The sequence below is a fragment of the Apodemus sylvaticus genome, chromosome 16 (assembly GCF_947179515.1).
Source record: "Apodemus sylvaticus chromosome 16, mApoSyl1.1, whole genome shotgun sequence".
Lineage (NCBI taxonomy): Eukaryota > Metazoa > Chordata > Mammalia > Rodentia > Muridae > Apodemus > Apodemus sylvaticus.
The window spans coordinates 68,551,452-68,578,248 of record NC_067487.1 but is presented as its reverse complement, the minus strand read 5'-3'; the positions used below and the strand labels follow the sequence as shown (position 1 = coordinate 68,578,248).

The following is a 26,797-nucleotide window of genomic DNA, read 5'->3' as shown; positions in this document are numbered from 1 at the left end:
TAAAAATTGCATATTTCTCATTTTAAAAAGGGAAAGCCAGGGCACTGTTGCAATCAGATCGAAGCAAAAATCAAAGTCCAACAGTGTAAAGCTCACTGTCAGATTTCTGGGACTGGTAATCTCCAAAAACTGGGGTCTCCAACCTAACTGGGCCGCATCCTATCAGCCGCTTCTCCTGGGCGCTCCTCGGGGACTCTGACCTTGTCACATGTTGCCACACCTCAGCTTCCCCTCGAGAAGCCCCTCAGTCCTAGGGCTCCTACTGTAGCTGAAGCTGCACCTTCACCCATGGTCTCTCCTGACCTCCCGCAGTACCAAGGCTCAGCTGCTCCTCAGGACTCTTGCATTTCTTCAAAACCAGCACCACCTGGGAGAAACTTACACATTACTAGGTTTATCTACCAGAACCAGGTACATACAGTCTTGCTCCCTTCTAGACCACAGCTTCTGGTGTTCACCCCAGATTCTGTCCGAATGATGCTGGCCTCTCCTTAATCCTTTGGCCCCAGCAGATAAGTTTCAATTATTCAAGTGACCCTGGACTCTTCTTAAGTACAGTCAATTCTTTGCCTATGTTGACCAAAACCAAAGAGAATTCAAAATACCCAATGTCCCTGATGCAGTTCTACAAGGACTCCTAATCTTTCCTCTGAAACTTCACCAGCCAGGCATAGATCGTCCGTACTGTTCTCAGCATTATCTTCTCTTCCAAACTCCCAACAGCGCATCAAGCTCTGACTATTCAATGGCTTTTCCAGCCCCAAGTTCTAAAGTTGTTATTAACTCTCCCAGACAATATGGTCAGGTCTGTCACTGTGACACCGTGCTCCATGGTAGCCATTTCAGCCTTTATTTTTGATTGCTGTGAGAAAACATCATAACCAAAAAGCATCTTGTGGAGAAAAGGATTTATTTCATCTTGCAACGCTCAGCTTACACTCCACCAACAAGGGAATGCCAGGAAGGAACCTGGCAGCAGGACCTAAAGCAGCAACCTCGGAGGAACACTGCACGCTGCTCGCTCTCTGAAGGGTGCGCAGCCTGCTCTGTCCAGAGGTAGCACTGTCCACAGTGAGCTGGGTCCTCCGGCAATCTCCCCACGGATTTGCCAACAGGCCAAGCGGATGAGACATTTTTCTCAATTAAGATTTCCTCATCCCAGGTATAGCAAGGTTTGTACCAACAAAAACAAAACAACAATAAAACAACACAGGAACTAAGAGATTTTATACAGGAATATCACAGAAAAAAATGTAATATTTAAATTTCAGCAGAAGGGATGGGGTGTGTAGCTCAGGGGTAGAGCCCTCACATAATGACAACCAAGCCCAGGGTTCAACCCCCGACATTGACAACAGCAAGACCCGACAGATTAGAATGTTTCATTGGCTTCCTTCCTGGAAGTTGTTAACATTTTAGTGGGCTGTGTTTTTATCAGCTTTTAATCTATTCTTGAACTAGAAACAAAATTTGTAATGAAAATTCCTAAATTTAAAAAGTTTCTAAAGAGGGTTGTTGCCTGGCATAGTGGCACACACCTTTAATCCTAGTACTGTGATCACTGTGGACTTCTGTGAGTTTGAGGCCAGCCTGTCTGCCTACTGAGGCCTTGTCTCCAAAAAAGAAATAAAAAGGAAAAAAAGTCTATATTTTGTTTTTAATAACACAACATACACACGCACAATCACTGCTTTCAGTATGTGGTATTTTTAAATATTTACCTCTATCAAAAAAAAAGAGCTTCAAGTTCAAGAGCGGAATAAAACAAATTGCAGGCTACTTATTTATAGTTTTATATGTACATTTATATATAATTATATTGTAGAAACTAAAACAAGTTGAGCTAATTTAAGAAAATTTTTGTGGGGGAGACTATTTTACCTGGTTTGCCAAGAACTACAATCTTACTAAAATAGATCTGTTATTGCTTGTTCCTGAAGGAGCCACATCAAAAGGGTCCTGACTGTACAACGACCTTCAAGTTAGGAACACCACGTCTCGATTCAAAAAGTATGCAGCCTAGTTAAAAAAAAAAGAAGAAGAAGGTGCCACTGTTTCTGTTGGTCTCCTAGCAGCACCTCTACATTAGTCAGTTAACATTAGTTAGTGAACCATAAATATAAAGGATGCTTTCAACAAGACAAGTCCTCAGAGTGGGCAGGAGAGAATACCTCTAGATTTGGCTACTGTTATAGCTATTTGAGATCTTTGACCAAAGATTAAGGAAGAATGCACAAAGATTTTCCTTTTTTTTTCCCCCTCGCTGACAATCCTGTCTAGAGTTTCTTCGTATAAGTAGCAAACAAAAGCCAGAGGCAGTCCACCGATCAGGACAGTTCTTCAGCATGGTGTTCTATGTTAAGGAGACTGTAGGAGCTGGGTAATGTGGCGAATTTGAGCTAAAGGCAGAATAAGGCTGGATGTGGAACCAAAACTGCTGCCCACCTTGGCTAGAGAACTGGCCTTTAGCTGTCTGAGCTAGTCCTGGCCATATAGCAGCATGCATCCTTCCTCGGCTTCGTATGGATGACAGAAGCAAGTCCCCTGAATATGCAGCAGAGGCTGGGGTTTGATCTCTTGAGCTTCATGAAGGCCTTAATAACTTCAGCAGCCACGAGGCTGGCTTTGGTATTGCTGGACCCATGGCTTCCTGCATGCTAGGCGAGTGCTGTGTCACCCTCAGATGCTATAGGTTCTTATGCTGTGTTAAACTTGCACTCCAAACCGTTACATAATCCTTCTCTATTGCTGGGGTTTCTTTTTATATTTCTGGGACTGGAACTTGGGACTTAGTGCCTGTTAATGCTGATGTGAAACGGCTCTTCCTCTCAAGGGAACAAGAGCTAGTTTATTTTGAGCCAAATATGAATAACCACAGGCTGGGAACATAGTTTCAGGTTGGCTTGGATGACATTCTACTGCAGATGAGGGTGCATGAACTTTTATAGTCTCAGAACAAAAGAAACTCGCAACAATGTATTTACCAACCACTTTGGTGAGGATATTATCTGAGAGGGATACAGTGATAATGGGGAAGCAGCTACAGGTTTCAGATGTGTTCATAACACTTACCCTTATGGTTAGAAGCCAGCGCTCTGACTAGCAGCACAGTCGGAAGGCTTTACCTAACAGTCCGATACTGGCAGAAAATGGTTAGTAAGAGGATGGAAGGCAGTGCAAGATAACTTTGATTTTTCGATCTACTACACTCCATCTTTCTAAAATCACGAAGGTCCAGCTAGTCTGCCAGACTTCAACACTAGTGTGCTAAGAAAGAGGCTTCTTCAGAAAGCTTCAGTTCACACCAGGCAAGCGTCCTACCTTGAACACAAACAGTAAAGCCAGGTGCATATGACATGGTGTTTGCACCACAGTCCACACAACTCTTGAAGGGGCTGAGGCCAGAAGACAAAAATCACAAATTACTTGTTTTCATTTCATTTGAACACACTCGCGAATACAAGTGATGGCTAAGTCAGAGCTTCAAAGAGACCATATTATCCAGCCTGTTCTTAGTGAAGTTAGAATTTGCAACTTTTTGACTCTGGAAGTTCAGGCTTTTGTTAACCTTTTTTTTTTTTTTTTTTTTTTTTTTTTTTTTTTTTTTGTACCTTAGTGTACATTTGACATGTCCACAGCTATTTATTATTTTTGGCATGTTGAGGAAGGAACTCCTGCATGCTGGGAAGTCCTGTACCCAGGAGTTCCAAGCCCTATCTCCAGCTCATTAAGAGGCATTCTCTCGGGCTGGAGAGATGGCTCAGAGGTTAAGAGCACTGACTGCTCTTCCAGAGGTCCTGAGTTCAATTCCCAGCAACCACCTGGTGGCTCACAACCATCTGTAATGGAGGAGTGTCTGAAGAGAGCGACAGTGTACATATATATATATATATATATATATATATATATATATATAATAAAATCTAAAAAAAAAAGAGTCATTCTCTCTCTCTCTCTCTCTCTCTCTCTCTCTCTGATACTGACATCCATACTTGACATCCATACTCAGAATCCTCAAGCACTAGCAAAGGCTCGCCAAACAAACAAAACCAAAACAGGGATCCACCAGGAGGTCTTTGATCCTAACCCGGTGACACTGGGTGACTAAAGAAAGGTAAATTCCAGCTCAAAGGTTTGTACAATTTGCACCCCTCCCCCACCTCTTGGGCGGTTTCCACAAGGACAGAAACTCCGGTGGTGTCAGACCGGTTTCCCCAGGGTCTGAAGTTCTAAGTCTAGTGACCGCCCTGCAGCAAACAATAAAGCTCACTGTGAAGTCTCACCGAGGTCCTGGCTCAGAGTTACAGGCTGCCACCCAGCAAGTTCCTCCTCCCACACCCTTTTATTTTTAGTTACAGCCACTGTCTTTACAACTTTCCTTAACCCCCAAGTAGGGGACTGCTCCATTTTGTGTGCTACTCCAAACTCCTGGATCGACGACGCTGACTCTGGAAGATTCAGCGCTGGGAATAACTAAAGCACGAATTATCAAAAGACATTATCCTTTGTTTTTACCTCCTAAAGTTCCCAAGACACTGTAGGCAAAGGCTCTGTCCAGGAAAGGTCAAGCCCTGGGTTGTGTGCCTGAGGATCAGACACTAGGATTGTCAGCTTGGCTTTTTCACTTCCTGAGGCTTTAGGGCAAACTATTTAAGCTGCTTAGACTTCCGCTGTCACTTTCCTCATTACATTACAGGGGTACAGTAATGCTTATCTGAAATACTCTTTCAGCAAAAAAGGGATTGGTGTAAAATTCATACTAACAAAATGGTTTTACTTTTGCAGTAAGCGTGAGAAGGGATCTTGAATAAAAGATCTAGACTAAATCTAGATCTAGAATAAAATTTGGCGCGCCCTTGGTATCCAACAAGCAACTGTTGGAATCCTCCTTTCAACGTGGGTCAGTTGAGAGGAAGCAAGGACCCCAACCTAGTCCCTGGTTCCGAGATCGACTCTCGGTCTCTGATTAGATCAGAGCCTCGAGAGCTCCGCGAGAACAGCAGGTGGAACAGCCAGGCGCCTGGGGAGACCTGGCATGTGAGGGCGTCGGAGGAAAGAGGGGTTTCCCGAACGCTGATCTGGTAGATGCTTCAGAGGTGCATAGGCGATCGCAGTTCGGTACCAGTGGTGCCCTCGTGGAGGGACCAGCGCAGGACAGTCGGCAGGGAGTTTTTCTCTAGGGCTCCAGTTTTTACTATCGAAGACAAATGGATCTAATTTACCGGAGCCGGGCGGAGGAGCGCTCGGGTCGGTAGAACCCGAGGACTTGTAAAAATGGAATTCCCTTGGTCTGGCGGAAGTGCCAGAGAGGAAGCAGCCCACAGCGCTGCCCGGAAAGGGGCGGGACTACAGACCGGGGCGGAGCCTAAGAGATGGGCGGACTCTATAGTCCGGGCGGTCTCGGGGAGGGGCCTGTGGTGTGGGGCGGGGCTTGGCGGCGGTTGTTTTCAAGCCACGGTACGCGGCTCTCAGCTGGGCTGCTGGGCTCGGGGCTGGGAAGCTAGATCTGCTTCTTCCGACGCGCGCCCGCGGACCAAGCCGAGAGGGCCTGATTGACGGGGCCCAGCGGGCAGCGTCCCCGAGGTCGTCGGCCGCGGCGATGTCTGCCCGGTGCTGTGCTGGCCAGGTGAGCGAGGCGGGCTGCCGCGCGGGTTATCAGAACCGCGGACGCGAGCAGGGCTCCGGTTCAGGAAACCCTGTGGGCGGGAAGGGACGCGGGGAAGCCCGAGAGGCAACCCCGGTGACCTCGGCGTCCAGCCTCCGGGATTCCGGGGTGGCGGGGCGAGCGGGTCTGGAGCTGAGGATTCCATCGGTTCCCAGGACGTGTCACCTCCGGTCGAAGCCTCGAGTCGTGGCTCTGAGCTCCGCAGCTCTCCTGCCACTGCACTGCCTGGGATAAATCCAGGAAAAACGTGGGGTTGGACAAGATCTGTTTGTGTACTCCGAGCACAACTCGTCAGTCCGGGCAGGGCTGCCGCGTTTGGCATCTCCAAGTCTAGAACCTGGGGCTCTGTATTCAGGAGAACGTCTAGATATCCGATTTGCAAACTCTCGGACACAAGCCTCGGAGCAGGGAAGGCTCAGTCCTGCTTCATGGGTTTACCGACCGGACTCTACCCAAACCTGACTGGACACGAGCCTTCGCTCCCGTCTTTGCAACTCATCCTGGTGGAACCTGTTTTGTAATCTTGCCAGTTAAATTCACGATATCCAAGCCGTAGTCGTCTCCTAACTGGAGAGAATTATTAGGTTTTAGCCCTTTAATGCTAATTTCCCTTCTTTCTGCAGGGTTAGAAAAACAACAGCGAACTAGGTAAAGCCATCTGGACGTTTTTAACCCCTGTTGTCTTTTTGTTAGGTTTTAAGGGTTTATAAAAAACAAAAACAAACCTCAAATCTGATCGCGGTGGGTGGGCGTTCAGGTGCAGGACTGGTCTTGTTTACTTTTGAACGTTAGGACAATGGGGGCCAGCTGTGCGTGCTTTGGGGGGTTAAGCTGTGTCTCTGGGTCTGTCCTCTTTGAGGTGGCCCTGTGGAGTCCTCTTAGTTTCTTAGCATGTCAAACTGGCATTTTCAGAGACGAGTAAATTGAGGCTCTTGATTTGAGGCAAAATGATGCCCCTCCCCTCAAAGTCAGGGAAAGGAAGGAACGAAGGAATGTGCCCCATCCAGGCCTTTTAGACCAAGAAAGGCCAGAAAAGATTGTCTTAAGAAAATTGCAAATTCTCTGCCCCCCCTCCCCCATGTGGTGCTGGAATGGAACGTAAGGTCTGGTTCCTGTAAGTTCTAGGCAAGCACCTGCAAATCCATTTTTTTCTTGTTGTTTTGTGATAACAAAGTAAACAATTGAATGCAACACCTTTCATTGTATAGTAATTGCATCTATTTGGGGTTGTCTGCCCTTCCCTCTTGGAAGCCCCTTGAAGCTCTTTCCTGACAGGTGCTTGGTTTCCAGTTCTGAGAATTATTGTTAGTGCTTGAGTTTTTTAAAAAATGTTGGTACGAGAGTGATATTTTGCTAGGATTTATGACTTGTTTCTAAAATCCCCCTCTTAGGACTTTGGAAAGAACCAAGTCCTGTCCATTCCCCACAGGATAGTAACTTCTGCTTCTCTGCTGCTGAAGAACTCTCTGTAGGTTTCAGTGCAGTGAACGGCCACTCACCCAGTGATTTTACACAGTTGGCAGGAGTTTATGTGAGGGTGTGAGATTTAGCTAAATGTTAGCATGCTTACCCAGCATGCATTTGGCTGGGTTCAGCCCCTAGTACAAAATGAACCAACCCCTTAAACTTCACACTGTCACCAGAAGCTAAGTCTGTCAGTTGTATCCATATTGTCTTACAAGCACCTGGTAAATGCTAGGAGGAGGATGTATTGTAGGAAGAAGCCAAGAGTCTCTGCTGGCAATGACCTGTGTGTGCATAAGTGTAAAGACATCCCATAAGCATGTAAACAACAACAATAAATCCAGTCGTCCTGTAACAAGGCTGGTAGAACAGCCTTGGGAGTGTTGGGTGAGAAGTTTGTCTGAGAAAATGCCTCTAGAGTGGAGAGAGAATGGGGAGAGTACAGAGGCTGGACCCAGAGTAGGTGAGAGAACTCGCTGGGCCAGATCTGACTGGAGATTGTCTGTACTCCCACACAATGAGTCACACCCTCGGTGAGTGCAAGAGTCATTGGGCACGACAGGAGCCAGAGTGTGGTACTTGCAGCAAGCAAGGGGAGCACTGGGCATAGCTCCTGTGCCCCCACTGGGGGCCAGGGCATTTTATTCAGGAGTTTTACGCAGGTCACTTTGGAAAGACTTGTCATCACTTGTGTGGATGGATGTGTTCCTGAGTGAGTTCAGTTTGAGATAGCTTCTTATATATCACAGGTTCCCGGATGGCCAAGGAGAAGGTCTCCAGATTGGAGAGGAGATTACAGTGAGCAAATAGATCACCTATATAATATCTAGATTTTTGCAATTTCATATGGTTACTTATGAATTTTGGAATTATGGTTTTGTGGATGGCCTTGACCAAAACAATCAAAAAGGTAACTTGAAGAAATGTTAGCAATTCTGCAGTCTTACAAGCACAGGTGCCAGGCCCTGTTCCTGCCATGTATCTAACAGTGGTTGTGGTCCTGTGGGTCAGGACCGGGTGACCGGTAGGGATGGGTTGAACAATCCTTTCACAGAGGTTGCCTAGGACCACCTGGAAACAGATGTTTACCTTACAATTCATAACAGTAGCAAGTACAGTTCTGAAGTAGCAACGAAAATAATTTCATGGTTGGAGGTCACCACAGCGTGAGGAACCGTATATAGGGTCCCAGTGCTGATCTGACAGCTCCTCCCTGGTGTTTGGTTTTCAGTCTGGTAGCAGGAGAGAAACAGTGAGCAAGGGTGAGCTGTGGCTGTCTTGGATTCAGAAGATTGCTTTGGGAACTGTGTAGGCTGCCTGGCAGGCAGGAGGGAGGCGACCTAGGGAAACAGTCCAAGTGTTCAGAAGTTGTTCAGTTAGTAAATACATCTTTTTGTTTGTTTCTTAAAAACCAGGTCTTGCTATGTACGCAAGGCTGGCCCAAAACTTGTAATTCTCCTCCTTCATCCTCCCAAGTGCAAAGATAAAAGGTCTGTACTGCCTGATACACCTGGTTATGGGGAATGTTTTCTTTTCCTCATTTAACTTGGCTGGCATCAAACTCTGTGAAGCAGAGAATAACTAGCCTTATACACCTGATTGATTCTTCTTTTCCCTCTACATCTGTGTGCTTTCATGCCTGGCTACAGTTAGTATCTGTCTATCGATACAAATATATGTGTGTGTTTATGTATACACACACACACATTTAATTTTGTTTTTATATGTATGTATGTCTCTGTACTATGTGCCTGTCTGGTGCCCTCAGAAGCCAGTAGAGGGTGTTGGTTCTCTTGGGGCTGGCTCCAGGGTAACCCTCTGCTGTCCCCACTTCCTTATCCAGCATATAATAAAATATATTCTGGATCCTGTTCCTGTGTGGGTCTCAAACCCCTAGGGAGGTGGTGTTTACAGAGGGTTGTGAACTGCCATGTGTGTGTGTACTAGGAATCGAACCTGGGTCCTCTGCAGGAACGGGCAGTGCTGTCAAGAGAGGGCCTTTTCTCTGGCCCCAGCGGTGAGTCTTGCTTCTTTGTGAGTCGTGCTTCTCTGTGCTGTGTCTGAGGCTCTGCTGTGAACATATCCCTTCCTGATGGAGCCTGCATTCTGGCAGCCTGTCCTGGTGGTCCAGGGAAGAGAGCGCGTGCTAGCTTCAGTGAGGCTTTAGCTGCAGGAGGGGGCGCAGTGGGGTGTTAAGGGCTTTCTTTGTAGAGGTGGAGATGGATTAGAAATGGGTGTGGAGAAGAGAACCGGAGAAGAGACTTGGGTTTGTTTTGTTTTCCAGGTTTCTCTGTAGAACAGGGTGGCCTTGGACGCATAGAGATCTGCTTGCCTCTGCCTTCTGAGTGCTGAAATTGGTGACACATGCCTGTAATCCCAGCACTCTGGGAGGCAGAGGCAGGTGGATTTTTGAGTTCGAGGCCAGCCTGGTCTACAGAATGAGTTCCAGGACAGCCAGGGCTACACAGAGAAACCCTGTCTCAAAAAAGAAATTAATAAAAAAATAAAAAAAAGCTGTCTCCCACCACGCCCAGCTTTGGGTTTGGTGTTTGTGTGCATAGGTGGGTAGTGCTAAGTAATGAGGTGAAATGGGAGGTTGACATTTGACAAAGAAACCCATAGTTTTCTTGTGGCTTTGTGACCCTTGAAATGCCTGTTTTTAGATTCAATGAGATTGCAGAGTGCTGGGATTTGAATTGCTATTTAAGTCAAAAGAAATTTAAGATTGAAGGTAAACATTTTGTATGTGGGTAAGCAGGTATTTCCTCCGAAATCGGCACTCCTCTGTCTTCAGTTTTCCTTATCTGTAGAATGGGTGTGGTGATGCTTAGATTTTTATGAGGATTACATGTGGCATTAATCTGCCAGTCATCTCTTATGGTTGCCCTGTCAATTCTTGATACGCAGATTTGCTTGACTGCTGGCTAATAGAGGAGGGTGGCAGGGGGGAGGCTATGCAGCCCTTCCTGGGTCAGAGGGTAAGCAGAGATTTAGGGGCTGGTTGGGAATGAGGGTGTCAGAGAGCTGTGTGCAAAATATATATCTCTATATATTTCCCTTCCAAGACAATTTGAGAGTAACAGTTGTCAGGGTTTCCTCTAGGCAAGAAGAAGCATTTGTGATAATCGCGGTGGTGATGGTGGTGGTGATGGAAATTTATTTCAGTACTCAGTATGTTGTCTTGTTTTAGAAATATATCATCATTCTGGACAACATCCCTGTTTACCACAGGTGAGGTAACTGAAGTGCAAATAAATGGACCAATAGACTGATGTATCCAGACCTTCGAAACTGGTCCTCTAGGCGTCAGTGGGCCGACTTCTCTGCTTGACAGCTAGCTGTTCCTTGCTTTAGCACCCAGCACAGATATGTGACTGCTCTGATTGGACATGGGCAGTTCTGAGTTTTCAGTGATTGGGCTGTTCAGGTGGATACTATTGGCTGCCAGCAGGGAATGGGAAATGATGTTTGGTTTCTTCCTTATCTGGTCCAATTTACAAACTTAAATTCTTGACTTAAGTTCTGCCAACACACAGACATTTGCTGGTTTTGCAGTTTTCCTGAAGCCCTGGGAGGCTCAGCTCTCTGCCTTTTTGATGCTGTGGCACGCATGCTGCTGGAACCGTTCATTCGCCCGGGGCAGATGTGAGCACCTTCTAGCAGGGAGAACTTCAGGAACTTTCTGGATGGGCGGAGGTAGCCACACGAGCAGGGCTGCGTGGACAGGTCCAGTCCTTGACTGCCATTGACAAAGGCTCAGCCCATCTCTGCTGCTGTGTCTCACAAGGCGGAAGGCCCAGATGTTTACAGTCAGGTCTACACATCTCCCATCCATCTCTTCCCCAGTCCTCCCGTTTTTCCTCCCTTTTTCTTGAGACTAGATCTAATATATCGCACACTGGCTTTCAACCTGAGGGTTGCCCTGAACTCGTAGATTTTCTGCCTCTATCTCTCCTGTGATGGGCGGCAGGGGTGTGGCACAGCACCTAGTTTATGGGTTTGTTTGTTTGTTTAGAGACACATCTCATCATGTAATTCTGACTGAGCCTCAAACTCAGAGTCTGGCTTTGTTACCTGAGTACTGGGATTAAAGGTATGTGTCACCATTGCCTGGCAAGATCATATTTCTTGATCATTGAAGTTTCCCTTAACAGAAGCCCACTTCTAATGTCTCTTATGTAAATTAACAAAGTCTTTAATGCTACCAGGGATTATCATCCATTGTGAAAACAAAAAAATGGCGCATTTGTTAAAGCGTAATACTCTGTTTGCCAAGTACTGCGTAAAGAACGTCTTCTGTTTTGTGCGGAGTGAGCTGTCCCCTTGTTTTTATGGCACCTTGCTATGTAGCTCTGGCCAGCCCAGGTTGGACTCCTGCCTCAGCCTCCCAAGTGCTGGAACCACAGGTGTGGCCACCTTCCAGTCAGCCTTTTACAGAGGGGTGGGGTGAGTAGTGTGGTCCAAGTCCAGTTTAGGGAGGAAAGAGTTGGAAAAGGTTGTGATGTGTCCGAGTCAGCTCTGCCTGCTAGCTGGCTCTGGTCAGCGGCTGTCCTCCCGCAGAGCTGGAGTCCTAGTTCTGTTGATGGTATTATAAACGACTGGGCTTTAGATCTGTGAGAAAGCGGCTTCTGCACCATTGTCCCAGCCTTGTCCTGTCCACAGAGGATTGCTTCTCTAGAGACGGCTAAAATTTGCAGCAGATGCTCAAGTCCCTCATAAAAATGTTCTATTTGTAGAATAAGAAGCAGAAACCCTCTCGAGGCAACACTTAGACTGACTCCTCTGATCCTAGTGACTTGTGATGTCTGATACAGATATTTAGAGCTTAACCTGGGTGACCAGTCTCAAGCAACACAGACGGCGCTCCAGCATTTATTATCTAACGAGATGGTGAAATGCCCAGCTAAGTCCCCACAGGAACAGAGCATGAGATTCTCAGGGCATGGGTCTCTCCTTGAAAGACATTTTAACATATATTTTTAATTATTATATATGTATGGTGTGTGTATGTGGGGGGCGTGCCGGCCACAGCGATGCAGGTGGAAAGTGGCTTTCTATTTTCACCTCTGTGGTACAGGGGGTATTGAAGTCACACTGCCGGGCTTGTGTGACAAGCAGTCCCCCACTGAGACATCATCCTCTGGCTACATTTTTTAAAAAAAAGATTTATTTATTTTACTTATGTGAGTACACTGTAGCTGTCTTCAGACACACTCGAAGAGGGCATCAGATCCCATTACAGATGGTTGAGAGCCACTATGTGGTTGCTGGGATTTGCACTCAGAACCTTCAGAACAGTCAGTGCTCTTAACGACTGAGCCATCTCTCCAGCCCCCTCTGGCCATATTTTTAAGTATTAATTGATTGACTATTGCATGTGTGTACACATGCATGTGCTTGAGTGTTAGTGTTAGTTTGTTTTCTCTGATGATTTTCCCCCCTTTTTAAAGAATTTTTTGGAGACAGGATTTCTCTGTGTAACCCTGGCTGTCCTGGGACTCATTATGTAGACCATGTTGGCCTTGAACTCAGAGATCCATCTGCCTCTGTCTTCTGAATGCTGGGATTAAAGATGTCCACCACCATGCCAGCTCTGATAAATTGTCTGTTAACTCCATGTCTTCAGTTCATCACTGCCATCCATGGCACAGCAGATTTTACTTGTATGTGATCTTGCATGTCCTTCCAGTACATTTAACTGTCTTTGGTTTACTCAAACTTGAGACTATGTTGATATTGTTATATTGTTGCATTGTATGGTTTTTGGGGAGAGAGATGGCTCAACAGGTAGGAGCACAGCTCCTCCAGAGGACTCAGGTTCAGTTTCCAGCACCTACTTGGCAGCCCACAAACATTTATAACTCCACTTCCAGGGAATTTGACAGCATCACACAGACATAAATGCAGGCGAAACATGTATGCAGAAAAAATAAAATTAAATTATTAAAAAGAGAAAAGAAAATAGCAAATACATGTTGAGTAGAGAGAGAACTTTATTTTGCTTTGTTTGGTTTTGGAGCTAGGGTTTCTTTGTGTGGCCCTGGCTGTCCTGGAACTCTCCTTAGACCAGGCTAGTCTCGAACTTGAAGAAATCCTCCTGCCTCTGCCTCCTGACTGCCAGGATTAAAAGTGTGCGACTGCCTGGCAGTTGTTGAGATTTTAAAAACTGAACCAGGGCTTTGCACATGTGAGGCAAGTACTTAACCGCTGTGCTCTCTGTCTCCCTCACTGTTAAGGTTTTTGAGACAGGTTCTCACTGTAGACCAAGCTGGCCTTACCTCACCAGCTTCTTGCCTCAGCCTCCCCAGTGCTTGGGGCGTGGACATGTGCCCCGTACCTGGCTCCAGATGGTTTTGGAAATTGGTTGATTGAACGTACAGATGCAGAAACTGGAAACACACACACACACACACACACACACACAGTGTCCCAATGAGCCAACTCATTGTTCTGACATTTTTCCTGTTTTCCGGTGCCTAGTGTTGTTTCGGCTACATTAAGTTTGAGTCCTGTCATTATCACTAGCATGGGGGCGCTTTTAGTTTTCTAGTCATTTACATTTTTTAGCATATAAAACGCAGGCAGAATCCAGTGGATGCTTGTGTGCGGTCTCAACCCTGCTGTCAGTCGCGTCCTATTGATGGAGCTGTGGGCTAGTACAGCTCCCAGTGAGCAGATGCTGGAGTGATGGCCAGGCAGTTCCTTAGCAGGGTTTAGCCACATTCCAGTATTGAAGAGATCAGTCTCTGCCCCTTTCCTCCCTTGCACAGTAAGGAGTGAAGACAGTTGCTGGGTGAGGTGCATACTTGGCATGAAGGTGGCTCCCTCACATTTTTTCCCTTGAGTTTCATGATAGCTGTCCTGGCCTAGCTGACAAATGGCTGTAGGCTTGGTCTTTGTTGGCAGAGCAGAGTGCAGAGTGCTCGGGAGGCTGGGGAGGCTCTAGCAGAGAGGAAATGGAAAACAGGTTCTGACTAATCTCTGAGCTAAAGAGATAAAGTCACACCCCTACCCCAGGGCTTGCCCCCTGACTGGTGTTTTCCGTGTAAATATTGCCAGTAGATTTCCCACAGAGGATCAGGCAGTGAGTCTCTTCAGCTCCACTTAGTACTTGCCTAGGTGTGGTGTGGCTACTTGCAGTCTGAGCTGCGGAAGTCTAGTTGTCTGGAATCTTTTGATATATTTTGATTCTCTCTCTCTCTCTCTCTCTCTCTCTCTCTCACTCACTCTCACTCTCGCTGTGTAGCCCTTGTTGGCCCATATTGTTAGTTTGAATAAGAATGGTTCCTATAGGCCTATGTATCTGAGTGCTTAGTCACCAGGAAAGTGGCAGTATTTGGAAGGATTAGAAGGATTAGGATGTGTGGCCCTGTTGGAGTAGATGTGGCTTTGTTGGAGGAAGTGTGCCACCGGGGGCAGCCCAGTGTCATCTTAGCCTATGGACCAGGATGTAGCAGCTCTCAGCTGTTGCTTCAGTGCCATGCATGCCACCGTGCTCTTAGCCATGACAGTGGACCGAGCCCCTGAAACTGTAAGCAAGCCGCCGGTTGAATGCTTTCTTTCACGAGAGTTGCCTTGGCCGTGATGCGTCTTCACAGCAGTAGAACAGTGGCTAAGATAGCCTGTTCCTTGCTGTTAGCTCAGACTGGCTATGAACCTGTAGCTCCTGGCTAACCTGCTCCTGGCTCTGCTTTTTGGTTGGGATGACAGAAATTCTTTTCCCTCCTGGACAGGATCTTAACTGTAGCTGAGGCTGGCCTGGAACTGTGTATTTGTAGCCTAGCTGGCCTTGAACTCACTGTAGTCTTCCTGCTTCAGCTTCTCAAGTCCTGGAATTAGAGGTGTTCACCCTGTGCTAAGAAGGGTGCTTACACAAGCTGCTAGGCTTGTAAAAATAGTCGTTATAGGCACTTGCCTTTCCTTCCCAGATCAAGCCGTTTCTGGTATTGAAAAGTTGTTAAAACCTGTGCAATGAATGCACTTGCCTAGTTCCCTTGATCTTACTAGAGCTAAGCAGTGATGTCCTGCTCACCTAATGACCGAAACTCTTGTCTCCTTGTATCACCCCAGGACAGGCAGCTGTGCTGGTGAGTTTTCATTCCATATCACTGTTTGTCAGTGGAGTTCAGTGTTATGATCGAATGTTGAGAGTGGTATTATTGGTCAAATTACCAAACTAGGCCACTGTGATTGTTCTCAAATACTAGGCTTTCTAAGTGGTCTAAAGGGACCCTCTGCAACCCTAGTAAAAGAGTATTGTAAAACCTTACCTACAGTGTCTAGTTTATATATTAATGATTATTTTATTTTCTTATGAATGATAGTCTTAAAAGATTTTTGCCGTGTAACCTACAAAGTCAGTGTAGTAGTCAGTGTATGTGCAGGAAATTCAGCCAGTGATTTAGTCTGCTTATATAAACCATCTGTCTGCATTTTAAGGGAGGGAGGCTTTTGCTCTTGGCCTTTCTTCTGTAGTTTGCCTTGAGATTAAAGTTGCTGAAGTATTTGGAAAGCAGCTGCTGTGGAAAAACTTAGTTGGATCGGGGCTTGTATCACAGAGTAAGTTTTGAAGCGGTGTGGGTTTGAAGTCGCGTTCCAGTCAGAAGAAGTGATTAGATAGCATTCTTTGCTCCTCACGAAACCATGTCTAGTCAAGAAAAAAGTAGGACAAGCTCATACACAACCTCCAGCCATGTTTATAAGAAGATGAGGAGTGGAAGGAAAACTGGACTTCTGTTTACACAACATTTTTATAGACTGACTAATTGCATTTTGAAACAAAGCTTGTAGAGTCTTGGTGGAGCCCCCCCTCCCCCAGCTTTCTGTCCTTGGACTCTGTCAGTACTTAAGTGGAGGGCTGCCTCTCCCAGTTGGCTCTGATCTTGGTCCACAGGAACCAAGGAGGAATTTGGTCTTTTGTTTCTAACTTCATGCTCTGATCTGCAGTGGTGTGCTCAGAAACAACGGCAGTGCTTTGTAACCATAGCGATGAAACTTGTCTGACCGGGGGTTCTGTATCCATGGCTTAGCTAGTGTTCTGTAAGGACCCTGGAGCACTTGTCATACTCTTGTTGGCGTGCTGGTTTTGTTTTAGAGCTGACAGAATCCGCAAAGCACTTTCCTGGTGTGTCTTCACTGGCTGTCCAGGATAATACACACGAAAGGCTTATCCCTTTATCCACTTAACCGCAACTTGTGAATCAGTGCTCAGCCTCTTAGGGTAACATTCCTCCTAAGGTAGCTTTCTTTACAGTTCCTGGGGGGTTATGCACTTCAGCTTTGGAGCTTTGCTCTCTGGAGAAGGAGAAGAAGGGGCTGTGAAATGTCTTCATTTCACAGGGATCTGATAGGATCTTGCAGAGTAAATCGGTCTACATGAGCAGACTGGAGGGATTCCATGTGGCCCCAAAGTTGTATGCACAGCTGTGTCTATGTACTCTGAACATGGTTCCCATGAGAAAGTCCATACTTTTTGCTTTGTCTTAGCCTTGCCCAGGAATATTTTATCCAAAAAATTAAAGAAAGGAAGACAGACAGACAGACAGATAGAAGAGTGAGGGCTCATGGGATGGCTCACCTGGTAAAGTGCTGGCAGCCATGCCAGGTGACCTGAGTTCATTTCCTGGACCTTTCTGGTTGGAGGAAAGAACTGACTCCTGCCAGTTGTCCGGAACTTCCACAAGCATACTGCTTGCCTGCTCCCACACGCGTGCAAGCCCACACTCACTGAGCTCAGGTACTCAGCCGTTGTGAGTTGTGAGCTGTGAGCTGCGGAGCATCATGTTGGATTTTACACTTTTCAATCTCAAATTTATTTGTATGTACTTATCTACTACCAAACCCCCAAACTAGCAAAATAGTCCAGGCTGTCTTGGAACTCACTCTGTAGCCAATCTGAACTCAATCTGTTGGCCTCAGATTTGCCACCCTGTTGCCTGAGTGTTAAGAGGCCACTATGCCAGAAACAGATACATGGTGTCTTTTTACCCTGGTAATGGAATTCATTAACAATAAATGTACATAGTATGTGAGATTCTTTGGCTGCAGTTTATGGAGTAGTCCTGTTTAGACCACTGGGCCTGCCCGCCCCAGGATCTCCCTACAGCAGAGGCTACAACAGGAAGTGGGTATTTGTCACCATCCACATATTCGTTCTCAAGGTTCTAATACGGAGTCTGGGAAATGCAGAATTTGATAGATTCTTCAACACTGGGAAACAGAATTGGCCATGGAGACACAAGTTGGGGCTGGAATGTAGAGGAGGCTAGCGCACAGTGGTTTGGGGGGGGGGGGCGGGAAGAGGCACTGCAGGAGGCAGGACTGAGGGGTGAAGATAGGGAGGTGGGAAGGGCGGAGCATAACCCTGCCTGAAAACAGACTGCTGGTTTTTCTCTTGTCTTCTTTCTGAATGTTTGCCCTCCTCTAGAGGGTCTGAGGAGATGGATCTGTAGTAAAGAACACTTGCTCTTCCAGAGGTCCTGAGCCTGGCTCCCAGCACTGTGTCAGCTGCCTCTTGGCTGCCTGTAACTCCAGCTCTGGGAGGTCTGATGGCCTCCTGTGCCTGCACACAAAGACCAGTGCCACACCCGTCTCCTTTTCATTAAAGGAAAGACTCTCTTCTATCAGCTTATGGTTCTAAATGTTAGGTTGCTTGATGGCATATGTGTAGTGATGTTTCCCTTATCATTCTTCCCCCCCCCCCCCCACCTCCCCAGACAGGGTTTCTCTGTGTAGCCCTGGCTGTCCTGGAACTCACTCTGTAGACCAGGCTGGCCTCGAACTCAGAAATCCGCCTGCCCTCTGCCTCCCAGAGTGCTGGGATTACAGGCGAGCGCCACCACCGCCCGGCTCCCTTATCATTCTTGATACTGGTCATTTATGTCCCTTCTCAGCTTGATTAATCTAGCTAGGGTATTTATTGATTATGTTTATCATCACCATCACTATCACCATTGTGGTGCTGGAGATGGAAACCCAGGGCCCTGCATAAGCGAGACAAATCTTCTACCATTATATCCCCTGTCCTTGTTTATTTGAGACAGGCTCTTGTTTTGGTCAGGCTGGCCTAGAAACAAAACTAATAGATTTATAGATACAATAATGCAAACTCATCAAAGCCTTCATAATTAAGGAGTTTAATTCTTTTTAACAGTTATTTATTCATGTGTGGTTGGGCGCCTGTATCAAGGAGCATGTGTGGGGTCAGAAAGCAGTTGTAGGAATCGGTTCTCTCCTTGCAAAGCTGCGGTGCCCCTGTGGGGCTGGCCCTCACTTGGTGAGCTGGCCTGAGAGTTTCCGTGAGGAATCCTGCTACTCTCCCAGTGTTCCCGCCTCTGGGTCATCTGCCCGCCTCTGGGTTTATTACTCTTGTGAAAGATAAGACTTTTTTTTGCTTTTTGTCATCAGCTTTCATTTCCCTTTTTTTCTTTCAATTTTGAGATAAGACTGTGCTGTGTAACCCAGACTGGCCTGACACTCAGGGCCTTTCTTGTTAGCCTACCAAGAGCCAGGATCTCAGGTGCACAAGTCACCAGGTCCGCTGAAGCCATTCACCTCTGTTTACTAACTTCTGCTTTCTTATTTCTTTTTCTCGCCTTCAGTTTAATTTGCCTCTTGACAAATTTTGTAAGGCTAGACTGTTGTTTTCTCAAATAAGCATTTAAAACTGTATCAGTGTACTCCATTTGATAATACGGCATCATTCAGCTCAAAGTATTTTTCTGAATTCTTTCTTATTTCTTCTTTGGACTCCTGGTTATGTAGAGAATGTGGTGGTTTTTTGTTGTTGTTGTTGTTGTTGTTTATTTTTTTGTTTTTTGTTTTTTTGAGACAGGGTTTCTCTGTGTAGCCCTGGCTGTCCTGGAACTCACTCTGTAGACCAGACTGGCCTTGAACTCAGAAATCCACCTGCCTCTACCTTCCAAGTGCTGGGATTAAAGGCGTGCACCACCACTGCCTGGCAAAAATGTGTTTTTAATTTCTGGTTATTAGGAATTTTCCAGAGGCGTTTTTCTACTGACTTTTAATTTAATCGTATGATGCTTATAGAATATATTCTATATGTGTGTGAACTCACTCTGTAGACCAGGCTGGACTTGAACTCAGAAATCTGCCTTGCCTCTGCCTCCCAAGTGCTGGGATTAAAGGCGTGTGCCACCACTGCTTGGCCCTTTTCCTTTTTTTGTCTAATTCTATTAATTACTGGGAAAACGGTGTTAAAATGTCCAAATATGAGTCTGTCTCTATGATTCATTTCTTTTTTTCTTATTGTATTTTGAAGCTTCATTAGGCGTGTCCACATTCAGAAATATAACCCTTTAATAAATTGACCCTTTTTGTTGTTTTGTTTGTATTTTTTGGTTTTCTTAAGACAGGGTTTCTTTGACTACCCCTGACTGTCCTGGAACTCACTCTGCAGCCCAGGCTGGCCTCAAGTCACAGGGATCCACTTGCTTCTGCCTCAAGTATTGAGATTAAAGGTGTGAGCCACCACCACCTGGCTAAGTTGGTCCTTTTGTCTCTGGCAATACTCTGTCTTGAAGCTTTCCTTTAGCATTTATGACTGAACCATTCCTTTGATACGCTCCTCACTGCCCTTATTAAAAGTACGCCTCTGACTGACAGGACATAGTCAGAGTTTGCTTTTGACCTAATCGGTCAGTCTCTGCCTCTGCGTGATATGTAGAGCCTTTACACTATATTGGTTTGAGAATTTGGAAATAATCTACTATAAAAACCAAGTTTGAGCCAGCAAAATCTTTATTCAAAAAGCATATATATTAGGGAGACCACTGGTTTTGGGATCCAAAGCATGTCAGTGGGGTGGGGGTAGGGGGTGGGGGAAAAGGGTAGGGGATAGGATCGACAGAACAATCTTTTAAGACAGAAATGCACATTAGGAGGGTGAGGGCTCTCTAGTCTAGCTCCTGCATACACTATACTTCACACCTGATATTTCATGTGACTTTCTTTATCTCGGGTGATTTCCTTGAGGGATGTGGGTGTTCGGAAGAGCTCCAGGCTGAAAACTAACCAAAGAAGCTTAGGGTGGCATATTTGTGGTCTAGGTTTATCTGAGACACCTGGGACCAGAAGCCATTTCTGGTAATTCAGCTGCTTCTTACAGTGTAGCTATGGACTAAATACAAGATGGAGTCCCTGTAGCTAAGGAAGCCAGCAACATTTAGTCTAAAAACTCGTATTCTTGGAGCTTAGAGCATGAATTCTTTATGTATGTGTGTGTGTGTATATGTATATGTGTGTGTGTGTATGTATGTGTATGTGTGTGTGTGTGTGTGTGTGTGTGTGATTTGGAGAACAACCTGCTAGCTTTGTTTCTCCTCTTCCACGTGTGGATTCCCAGGATTGAACACAGAGATGGCACAGGCAAGTGATCGGTACAGTGAGTTCAGGTTGTTGGTCAGGGGCCAGGGTCTAGCTCATTGAAGCCTGCTTTCTTAAATTGGTCCTAAGTATGGATTTGAAAATTGCTTTCCGTAGGTTTTGGTTTTCTTCCTGCAAGCAGCTTTAGTGAGATGGTTAGGAGGAGCCAGGCCGCTAGAGTGCTAAACTTTCCCAGTCCGGGCTGCTGCAGTTTATCCTTGTTTCAGTGCTTGTATCTGGCTGGCTGTAGCACTGTCACCAGTAGACAAAGCTCAGCCAATCACCCAGACACAAGAGCAGCGAAAGAAATTAATGCAGGAGGAGGAAAGCAATCTACTGAGAGAGCCACAGTAGACTGGGAAGGATGCTGCGGTACCCTGCCTTCCTGCCTTTGAGAAGCTAATGAAGAGCTCTAGGGTCCTGTGGGGAGGAGGCGGAAGAGCTCCGAGGAGCCCATAGCCAAGCCCTCTTGCTCAAGCAGATTGTAGTCCTGGTTATGAGGTCAGCACTGATGAGCTGAGTGCCGCCAGCCGCTAAGCTCAGTTCCCATAGCCGGGGGCTTAGGGTTCAATTGCAGACCCCGCCTCAATGAATAAAGTGAAAGTGACCATGGCGGATACCTGTCATCAGCTTCCAGCTTCAACCCTCACACCACACACACACACAGAGTCACACACACACACACACACACACACAGAGTCACACACACACATACACACAGTCACACATGCATGCATACCATCACCCATGCACACCACACACACAGACACAGAGTCACACATGCAGGCATACCATCACCCATGCACACCACACATACACACACACACACACACACACACAGAGTCACACACATATACACAGTCACACATTCACGCATACCATCACCCATGCACACCACACACACATACACACACACACACACACACACACACACACACTCTTTAGCATATATTTAGCAAGATATTTAGCATATAGCATAGATGTAGTATTAATAAAACAAACATCTATTTCACTGTTTTCTTTCTTTTTTTTTTGTAATTTTTTTGGATTTGGTTTTTTCGAGACAGGGTTTCTCTGTATAGTCCTGGCTGTCCTGTAACTCACTCTGTAGACCAGACTGACCTCGAACTCAGGAATCCACCTGCCTCTGACTCCCAGAGTGCTGGGATTGCAGGTGTACAAATTGAAGGGTGCTAAGAATACCTAAGACTATGGTAAATTCATCACTTCACTTTGAAAAAGACTTATGCTTGTAGAAGTGGGTTTTGGAAGTTATAGCCTTGGGTTGCTGTGGAGTAGGGGTGGGGGATGGGAGGTGGGAGGGGCAGCTGCCACTGGATGGAGGCTGGTGCCCAGGTCTGCTATGCTGTGAGTCAACACGATTTGAAGTGTGTGCATCTTGACTATGAGTGTAGAGCTGGTGTCCGGCGTCTCACAGAGAAAGCTGCACCTCCTGTTGAGCTCTAGTAATCCCTAGTGCACAAACCCTGTTGGAACTTGGTGAACTTTCAAAGCAAGTACAGGGTGAAAAGCCGCGAGGCTCTGGACTTGCAGGCTCTCTTCTTCTGAGATGTGAGGTCTGCACTAGGCAGGGAGCCCCGGACATTAAACTTCTTAGGGATGCCGTCAAGTCGTACTTCTTGTCAGCTGTGAGGTCTGGGGTTGCTCCAGCCGGCTCCTTTGGAGCTACTCCCAGAAAGTTGGTGCTGGAAGGATCTGGCCCTCTGACCCAACTTTGTGCTGCTTTCTTTCACTGTCCTAAGCAAACAGCTCCAGAGGAGGATCCTCGAGTCCGGAGTCAGCTTTTCTTTATTGCCAGTGACCTCTGGCTCAGTCCTTCTTCCTGCTAGCTGCCCAGGACTGGAAAACTTAGCTGTGTCCTGCAGAAGGACAAAGTCATTACCATATAATAGAGTCATAAAGGGCATCTGGTAGGTGGGTGTGCTCTTGTCAGTGTGAAAATACAGCTTTCATCTTAAAGAGAATAAGAGAGAGTTTATTCTGGAGTTGGAGTCATTCTGAGTGACGGCGGGATGTAGGTTTCCCATGGGGTGGTTTGAATGGGAATGGGCGCCATAGATTCAGGTGTCTGAATGCTTGGGCGCCAGCTTGGAGCTGTTTGGGAAGGATTAGGAGGTGTGGCTTTGTTGGAAGAGGCGTGTCACTGGGGTGGGCTTTGAGATTTCAGATGTCCATGTCGCTGCAGTCTTTCCCTCCCTGCCTGCAGCGTGAGAGCATCCTGCTTCAGTGCCATGCTAGTTGGTCTGCGCACCACCAGGTTCCCTGCCATGACTGCCCTCTGAAAGTGTAAGCAAGCCCCCAGTTAGATAGCTTCTTTAGGAGGACCCTTGCTCATAATATCTGCTCACAGCAATAGAAGAGTAACGCAGACTCTACAAGTTCCTTATTGCATCACGGGAGCAGTGTCATAGTTTTACAGAAGAAAGTCATAAATTAAGGTGATTACAGCAAGATGGAGGGCGCTTTTCTTTAGACTTCAGATGTTATCTAATGACAGTTTTAGCTTTTGGGTTGTGGACATTGGTGCTCTGCTAAATTAATTTGTTTAAAAGGTTATTTATCTGTTAATCACCAGATGTTAGCTCATATCGGACACAGAGGTGGGTGAGCATTGACTGTTGGGAGCTAAAATTACCCAAGATGAAGTAACTGGGCCTCTGACCTGCGAAGTTCCAGCCTCTCTACATCACTGCAGTTGTAAACAGTTTGTGTAAACACAGCTTCTTTCCATGAGTTTTCCTTCATAGTCTCCAACTCTTAAGTCACAACAACTCCCCGTTTGGCTGTTAGTCATGCTGTATAAACAGTTTCAGTGTCCACCTGATCCACAGACAAAGTAGGGACACGCCAGAGGGAGACTGTGCTCTGGGCTGAGAGGCTGCTCTCAGAAATCCATTACTGCCCGGGTCCTGGTGGGAGTTCTGCCTGAGCCTCAGGTGCTGAGTTCTGACTGTTCATGGGAGACAGAGTCTGAGAGGCTACAAGGTGTTCTGGAGCCAGAAAGATGTGGACCCTTCCCCAGTGACTAAGGCTTCCAGCAGGGCCTCTCTCCAGGGCAACATTGCGGGGCAGGCAGCTTGCTGTAAGGACAGCTGCCCTGCAGCCACCCCTGCTCCCCTCCGCAATACATCAGTGTCCAGCCAGCATGAAGCACACAGCACAGCCTGAGAATCAGGGCCTGGAGATCGGGCTTTTTTTCAGAGCAACCCAGCAAAGCTCATAGCTTCAGATTTTAAACATCATCGTGGTTTAGATCTTGAATTGGCATTGTTTTTTGAATGCTGTATTTTTCTGTAATAAATGTGGCTTAAGCTTTGTGTCTTTAAACTCTCTCAAGCTGCCTTTTAAACCCCAAGCAGCTGCTTATTGTGTTGTTATTGTTCCACAGAATTCTACCCTTCTACCCTTGTGACGTGGATCACAAGATTTAACAGAAAACAGTCTTTAAAAATATTTCCGTACCCTGAGATGTACTTTGGGAAAGTTGCAGGTTGCTGAGTAAGAGAAATTAGGCCACTTCAGCAGCTCGGGTAACCAATGAGGAACTTTATGCAAATCATTTTGCCCTCCAGCTTCTGGCTGGAGGCTTTGAAAAGCATGAGGCAGTAAATTATTTCCTTATGGTGAGGGGGTGGAGGGAGGGTAAGGGCTGCTGCTCATGGAAGTTTCTTGCAAGCAAGTGATCCAGTGGACTGGTCTCATCTTACCCCAGGGGTGATGTGGCAGAAAGTGGACTGCTTGTGAAGCACACTGCCGCTCCTCAGTCCTTCTGTGTGGCTGCAGCGTGCTCCCAAGCTGTGCTCCTCAGTCCTCCAGTGTGGCTGCAGCGTGCTCCTAAGCTGTGCTCCCCAGTCCTCCTCTGTGGCTGTGGCATGCTCCCAAGCAGTGCTCCTTAATCTTCCTGTGTGGCTGCAGCGTGCTCCCAAGCTGTGCTCCTCAGTCCTCCTGTGTGGCTGCAACGTGCTCCCAAGCTGTGCTCCTCAGTCTTTCTGTGTGGCTGCAGCATGCTCCTAAGCTGTGCTTCTCAGTCCTCCTGTGTGGCTGCAGCATGTTTCCAAGGGGAGAAACTCCTTTCTCTTCCACTCTGTTTTTCCAATCCCTTGCCTTTTTTCTTTTCTTTTTTTCTTTTTTTCCTGAGTCTTTGGGAGAATGAAAATTTCACAACTTGCATACAAAATCTAGAGCTCCTCATGCAAACTTTTATCTATTCTAAGGTCAGAAAGAAGACTTCTACAAGTTCACACAGTCTGGTTATACTCAGCGAGTTCCAGCTAGCCAGGGCTATATAGCCAGGTGTCCCAGCAAACCCCAAGGCAACAGAAGCCAACAATAAAACACACCACAGAGCAACTGAGGCTGAAAGACCAAGGTCCTACCTGGTCTCAAGAGCAGTATCATCTCCCCCTTTAGATCTGTAACGTGCAGTATCTGTGCATATATAATATATGACATGATGTATTAATGATAGTCTATTAAGTACTGATAGGAGATGTTAAAGAAAAGCTGTGAGGTCATCTTATGAACTGAGAGCCAGAGAGGAGCTTCATCAGCCAGGGCCTTGCTGGGGGAGGGGTGCTGGCTTTTTGGATGGGGCAGGTCTGCCTGCCTTTCTTCCTTCCAAAACTATTTTATGCGTATAAATGCTCTGCCTGTATGTGCATCAGGTAGGTATGTGTCCTGGAGATCAAAAGAGAGTTTTTGGATCCTCTGAAACTCCACTTGTGAGCCCCAGGTAGGCTCTGGGAATTGGACCTAGATCCTCTCTAACAGCCACAAGAGCTGTAAACCTTGGGGGCCTCTCCATTCTGTGCAGTTCTTTCTTATGAAGGAGGTGCTTGCCTAGCTGCAGTTTCAGATGCCTGTTCACGCTCTTCTTGTGGACCATGGTCACCTTTTCTCCGGGCCTGGGGGATGCAGTGGTCCTGCTCAGGTGAAGGGCACAGGCCTTGTCCTTGATCTCTTCTTACAGCTCGGATCTGTCGAACAGTCTTGCCCTACTTCTAGTCTTGTGCAGCTGTAAAATTAAAGGACAAAAATAAGCAAGGTGGGTTCAAATCTTGACTTACTTAAGTGTCTAAGGATACAAGGTCATGTTTTAGAGGCAGCTTGCTAAACCTGAAGGGCATTATGTTCAACAAAACAAGCCAGTTATAGGAGGACAAATATCGTATAACTCCATTCAGACAAAGTACCTGGAGTAGTTAAAACACAAGACAACGGAAAGAGGGGTTCTGAAGGTTATGGGGCAGGAAGCAAAAGCAGGAGCCCGTGTTGAGTGAGAATAGAGTTTAGGGCTACGTGCATGCCCTAAGAATCACGTGCATTCCTCAATGCTGACGAACTGTAAGCGTAAATATGGCTAAGGTGGTAGCCTCAGTGTTTTCACACATAAGAAATGAGGTGAATATGGGTATGCAGAGAGGAAGAGATGGGTAAGTACAGTGTTAAGTAAGATTCTTTTCCTCCCTTGGGAGAAGGGAGTTGAAGAACAGACCATGGTGAATCCATGTGTATCTGGTTGTCATATGTTTATTTCTAGTATTTTTGTGTGAGTTTGAACATTTCTGAGAGGTGTCTGGCAACAGTGGCCATGACAGAGGATCAGTAGAGGAGGTCAGAGGGCGGGAGGTCGTGTCTGGACATTAGGTTGTCATTTGACAGTTTGCTATGTCATATGACAGTTGTCAAGGTTCATCTTAAACACATGTTGGTTGCTTTTTAAAATTTTCAAATCTTGTTTCGGCAAAGCCACATGAGTAAAATTTGGCATCTTATAGAATTGCATTTCTCAGGATTGCCTTGATTTTGATACTGATATTGATATCCCTGTCCTTGGAGAGTCGGGGAGTGTAGGAGGGGTGGTACACAAAGGGTTTAGAAAGTGGGGGGGGGGGTGACCGTAACTGAGCTAACCCACTTTTGTTTTGGACAGAACCGCAGATGTCTGGCTGCACATCTGGTACTTATTTTTATCTGCTTGCACACAATTTACATATGTAAATGGAGGGTTTTTTTCTGAAGTTCTGAGGTGTAAATAGAACTACAGAATAGGAGCGTACCACCCCGAGCAGTGGGTGTTAAGATGCTAACTAAGCTGTCAGATCTCTTTGTCTGGGTTCCAGCTGGGCTCTGGGTTGTTAGCAAGTATCACTCCCAGGGCTGTTTTGGTGTAGGATGGAAAAACAGACTTGGGAGCTGCAGCGCCAAGACTGAGCCATTCCAAACGCGTGCTCTGAAGAAAACTAAATGTTGAAAGATCTGTAA

At 46.4% G+C, this 26,797-nt stretch overlaps 1 protein-coding gene across 1 annotated transcript in view; it reads left to right on the top strand.

Annotated features, from left to right (window-relative positions):
• The first annotated feature begins 5,428 nt into the window (after nucleotides 1-5,428).
• The window catches only part of Serinc5 (serine incorporator 5), a 101,745-nt gene continuing 80,376 nt past the window's right edge, over nucleotides 5,429-26,797 (top strand). The window contains exon 1 of the mRNA XM_052159353.1: nucleotides 5,429-5,626. Coding sequence (XP_052015313.1) covers nucleotides 5,600-5,626 — 27 coding nt within the window. The 5' untranslated portion in view covers nucleotides 5,429-5,599. The remainder of the gene's footprint in view (nucleotides 5,627-26,797) is intronic.